Source organism: Triticum dicoccoides, chromosome 7A (genome assembly GCF_002162155.2).
Source record: "Triticum dicoccoides isolate Atlit2015 ecotype Zavitan chromosome 7A, WEW_v2.0, whole genome shotgun sequence".
Classification (NCBI taxonomy): Eukaryota; Viridiplantae; Streptophyta; class Magnoliopsida; order Poales; family Poaceae; genus Triticum; species Triticum dicoccoides.
This window is the reverse complement of record NC_041392.1, coordinates 37,584,013-37,587,247: the sequence shown is the minus strand read 5'-3', so window position 1 is coordinate 37,587,247 and position 3,235 is coordinate 37,584,013. Positions and strand designations below refer to the sequence as shown.

The 3,235-nt window shown below is 46.5% G+C and overlaps 1 protein-coding gene across 1 annotated transcript; it reads right to left on the bottom strand.

Moving 5' to 3' along the window:
• Window positions 1-1,271: 1,271 nt before the first annotated feature.
• On the bottom strand, window positions 1,272-2,144 carry LOC119327958. The gene has a single exon (XM_037601013.1). The coding sequence runs from the start codon at window positions 2,056-2,058 to the stop codon at window positions 1,777-1,779; it is 282 nt and encodes a 93-aa protein (XP_037456910.1). The 5' UTR covers window positions 2,059-2,144; the 3' UTR covers window positions 1,272-1,776.
• Between the last annotated feature and the right edge of the window lie 1,091 nt (window positions 2,145-3,235).

Sequence of the window (3,235 nt, the reverse complement as noted above, 5' to 3'; positions counted from 1 at the left end):
ATGGACGCCCCAAATGATTCTAAACATATGCATAACGACAGCACTACCTTGCACATGGTGACACTTGATGCAGTTGAATCTGGTTCGCTCCTCTACAATATAATTGGGTGAAGTGTGCTCATAAACATGCATGTATATATCAATTTTTCACATGATTGGACGCTTCATATCAGTATATTTTATTGGGATTTGTCAGGGATCCGACGGGCTAAAAATCAAGCAACACATTCGACAAATTTTAGGATAGGGTTTACTTGCATGGGGCTTGTAGAACCAAGGACGAACTCAATGACATCGAACAGATAAATCGTTGTGTTTCCATCCGATGTAGGTTCGCCAATGGGCAATGTATCAATTACCACTACAACACGATCTACTTTAGAGCACCATCGGTACCCCTCATCCTATGCTGCATGGACCATTATCTTTGTTAGACTTAAATGTTAGACTCTCCAACCTGCGTTTTAACTTACCATGTTAGACTTAAATCACCTATCCCCCGCAAAAAAAGAAGACTTAAATCACGTATAACTTGTAGCATTTTTTTTGCATGAATGACAAAGCGTACCATAAAATGACTTTATTTTTAGCTCGCAGACACATGATAAAGCGCTGATTATGGAGTTTCTTTTTTTCTTTAGCTTATCAGTTTGGACTTAAAGCACATATTACGGTTCAACATGTCTGTTGGGATTAAAAAAATCTGAACTTACCAACGTGAATATCCTTTTTTAATCAAATAGATCTAATTCTTTTTTTCCTTTACATCGCTGGAGTTTTTATGGAAGGAGGATATCTTTTTTTAAGGCAGCGATGGATGTTTTCTTTGTTTGAACGTGTCAGGAGCCTTTTTTAGACCATTTGTGTTACGTAAGTTTTCCTTTTATCTTCGGCTTTAATTATTCAATCCAACGATGTAATTAATTTTGATGATGTGGATTAATGAGGAGGCTTTAAAGGTGCCTCCAATTAGTAAATAGAAGATAGAAGATAGAAGATAGCCAACGAAGGATCACCATTGAATCACCCACAAAAAAAGGATCACCATTGAATCATATAACATTGCTATTTGATATTGTACACTAGACGAGTACTGGTCACCTACCGGGCACTATATATAAATGTCATTCTCCCTCGCTTCCATGTTACAAAGGCCACTACAAACGCTATTACAAGGCACACTCTCCCTGGCACCATCTATGTGCTTCGAAAGGGTGCATGCATATATCATGGGATTGGAAGACATTAGGAAAATTGTTTCAGCTGGAGATCTAGTTCCTTCAGCAGCTTCTCCTTGTCCGTTGCACGGTTGCAGTCTCAGTCTGGCTGGCCAACGCGATGTACAAAAATACTCGTGACCAATCAGTGGGACCACCAGAATGAACAGTATGCTTGTACATGTCGTTCATGACCAACTTCACCTTTGGATAATAAAGACGATCGGGTAATTGTGCGAGGGACATGCAATTGACACGTGTACAGTTCTAGATTTGTTTGTTTGAACAACCCTACCACGTTTGACCTTAACTACGCCAGCAGCAATTTCTTCCTTAGCTATGTAGACAGCAAAAGTTTATCCAAAGAATCACGGACAAATAGCTCCCATATGAAGAACACGACGGACACAAGTCTCTACAATTCACTCTGTATTCTGTACACAACATGTGGCTTCAGTTAGAAGCACAAGTCAACAACGTATGGAGTGAACACACCGATCATCTGGCGATCAAACCAAGAAAGAATTAATGGTCACACCCGTGGCTCGCGATGCACCGATTAATGGCACACGATGGTGTCGAAGCAGTCAATCCCATCGAACTCCGGCGCGAACCGCAGCCGCGTCGGCGAGGGCGACTGTGATTTCCCCTTGCCCGGCCGCTGCTCTATTTTCCTCGGCAGACGGCCCTGTTTTCTTTGTTGCCCAGCTCTAGCCTGGTCGTCCTTCTGCAGCTTCCTCCCCCGCCAGGAGAGCCGAGCCCAACTGCTGCCGGCGACCGCGCCCGGGGTGATGTCGGCCGGTGATGCGCTCAGGATGGAGAAGGCGAGCACCTTGTCCATGCTTACGATTCCCGCAACGACTGTGTTTCTTGAACGCTGTCTGACTTTGCTTCTGTCTTTCTGACTATTGCTTCAATCAATCAAGGCTTTATTTGGTGGCTTGCTGTTGGTGAAGGAAGGAAGGAACGGAGCCCTGGTTTTTATACGGTGGTGCTTCGGCATGGCGGTTTCTTGCGCTGGGCGAGTCCAGAATATTCGTGGACGCGGCCGCGAGGGAGAGCCAGGGAGCTAGCTCATGACCCACGTGGTGGAGGTTGCAACGGCTTTGCTTCTCCGATGCTTCGCGCGTGTTTACCTTATTTTTCTCCTGTATTCGCCTTCTCTGCCCCGGGTCGTTTAGGGTCCCACGTGGACGTGGCTTGATGTGTCAGCCGGTGGCATGTCCAAGACTTGTCGTGTTAGGTCATCTCCAACGTCAACGCTCAAACCGCCCGTATACGCCACGCGGGCCTTACCGGTCTACCAAGCAGTCCCGACGCATTTTTTCTCACAAATGAAAGCCAAGTTGGGGGGATTTTGTGAGAGTTCGAGCAGCAGCCATGTTGGACTTCGACATCCTCACCCAGAAAAAGTTCCCCTCCCAGTCCCATTCTATTCCAATCCGTCACTCCTCCCCCTTGCTTTGCATCTGCAGTCTCCTCGTTCGACGTCGCCGCTGTACCACTCCGGTCGTAGCACAAACATTGTTGGACGTCCGCAACTAGCAACGCACCCGCTCACGTTTTATGACGGCGCCGTCCACCCAGGTCGTCCCATCCGCAGCTAGGTACACTCCCTCTCCCCCGTGTCGGCGACGTCCATGGCGGACACCATGTCCACAGTTGTTCGATCAAATGTTGTTGCGCTTTATTCCGAATGTCATGTTGTTATTTTAGAGTACGAAGGATGGCAGGGTATTCTACCACGAAGGATGAGTTGTTGTGTGTTGCTTGGTTGGCTGTATCCATGGATTTCTTAGGCAACAACAGAAGGGGGTCTACTGGCAGCGTGTGCATCATTCATTTCACGCGCAAAGGCACATTGTACCCTATGACATCCACATCATCCATGGTCATGATCTGAAGTATTTATCGTATCAACGGTACCGCCATCTAGACCACCGTCACCAGTTTTTCTAGTATGGTTAATATGCTTAAGCCAAGGTGGCCATTGCACCAGGCAGCCGAGGAGATGTAAG